This window comes from Silene latifolia, chromosome Y (assembly GCF_048544455.1).
Source record: "Silene latifolia isolate original U9 population chromosome Y, ASM4854445v1, whole genome shotgun sequence".
NCBI classification, from domain to species: Eukaryota; Viridiplantae; Streptophyta; class Magnoliopsida; order Caryophyllales; family Caryophyllaceae; genus Silene; species Silene latifolia.
Genome location: NC_133538.1, coordinates 177399342 through 177401224, shown reverse-complemented (window position 1 = coordinate 177401224; position 1883 = coordinate 177399342). Strand labels below are relative to the sequence as shown.

General features: G+C 37.2%; 1 protein-coding gene across 1 annotated transcript; it reads left to right on the top strand.

Moving 5' to 3' along the window:
• The first annotated feature begins 654 nt into the window (after positions 1-654).
• Positions 655-1680, top strand: LOC141629508 (uncharacterized). The gene has a single exon (XM_074442497.1). It carries the CDS (start codon positions 655-657, stop codon positions 1678-1680), a length of 1026 nt encoding a protein of 341 aa, XP_074298598.1.
• Positions 1681-1883: the final 203 nt, after the last annotated feature.

Here is a 1883-nt window from a genome sequence, read left to right as displayed (position 1 = left end):
TTTTTGAATAAAACCATTTTATTAAAAAATTTCCGATTTTTATCAATCATCTTATAACCCGATTTTAATGTCTAAAAACAACATGCATGTAACAACTAAGGTTTGATACCACATGAAAGTTCTAGACCCCTAATTAGACTCTTCTAATTATTTACTAAATAACATTTTATTTAGTCTTTTAGGACCTAGTTATCATGCATGCAAATTATAAGATAATATAAAAGATGTAAGATGATTTTTTCCTTACATTGGGTTTGGCAATAAGAACAATAACTATTGTTGTCTTACGGAAAATGTTGGATTTAATGTTTGATTTAGTCAAATTATGTTACTGTTAAGTGTCCTATACTCTAGGAGTTGGTTAAGTGTGTTGGAGTAAAATAAGTTTATGCTTTCTTATTTGTAGGGGTCATAGAATATGCTGTTAGTGGTTCCTAATTTTATGGTTTAGTTGGTTATGTAATTGGCTATATAAGCCTTTGAATGTCAGTAATGCAAAGTAAGCTTTTCACAATAATTATCTCCTCTTCAATTCAATTCTTCTGTTTTATCAATAATCCAATATTTCATAACAGTGGTATCCGAGCATTGGTTATCCTGTGAGTGAAACCTGTGAGTGCAAACTTTGAGTGAAAAATTCATCCATAATTATTAATGGCGGCCGAAAACAATTTTGTGCAAGCAGCCATTCCTCGCTTTGATGGTCACTATGATCATTGGAGCATGCTGATGGAAAATTTCCTTCGCTCAAAAGAGTACTGGTCAGTTGTTGAGTCCGGTATTCAGGAACCGGTACAAGGCACGACATTATCAGATTCTCAGAAATCTGAACTAGAAGCCCGAAGGCTAAAAGATCTCAAAGCAAAAAACTATCTCTTTCAAGCAATTGAACGTCCAATCTTGGAGACTATTCTTTGCAAAGATACCTCCAAAGCTATTTGGGACTCGATGAAGAAGAAGTATCAAGGCTCCATGAGGGTGAAGCGTGCACAGCTTCAAGCCTTGAGGAAGGATTTTGAAACTCTTACCATGAAAGAAGGAGAATCTGTCACAAGTTACTTCTCAAGAACCATGGAGATTTGTAACAAGATGAGATTTCAAGGGGAAAAGATGACCGATGTTGCCATAGTGGAGAAGGTTTTGCGCTCCATGACACATGACTTCAATTATGTTGTGTGCTCCATTGAAGAGTCGAAAGACATAGATGCACTATCAATTGATGAACTACAAAGTTCTTTATTGGTGCATGAGCAGAAGATGAAGCGGAGTCCAGTAAGTGAAGAGCAGGCTCTTAAAGCTTCTACCAATACCCGTTCTAACAATTTTCGTGGAAGGGGTAGAGGTAGAGGCCGAGGTCGAGGAAGGGGAGATCATGGAAATAGAGATGGAGGCAGGAATGACCAAAATCACAGCAGTGAAAGGGAGCGAAACCATGACAAATCAAAGATAGAATGCTATCGATGTCATAAATTTGGTCATTATGCTTCTGAATGCCACTCCAAATTGCCTGCTAACCAAGAAAAAGGAGAAAGTTCAAGTGCAAACTATGTCGAGAAAGAGGAGGTAGAAACCTTGTTGATGACTGTTCAAGACGGAACAAAGACGGAGTCCGATATATGGTATGTCGACACTGGATGTAGCAATCATATGTGTGGAGTAAGTCTTCTTTTGCTTACTTAGATGAAACCTTTCACTCTACTGTGAATTTCGGAGACTCTTCTAGCATAAAAGTGATGGGTAAAGGTGATATTAAGATAAGAACGAAGAATGGTAATGTGGAAACGATTGCTAGTGTACTCTACGTTCCCGACCTAAAAACTAATTTATTAAGTGTCGGTCAATTACAAGAGAAAGGCTATACTGTCACCATACAAAAGGGCATT

Coding starts and splice junctions, on each gene's coding strand:
- LOC141629508 (XM_074442497.1), top strand. CDS start 655: ATGGCGGCCGAAAACAATTTTGTGCAAGCAGCCATTCCTCGCTTTGAT.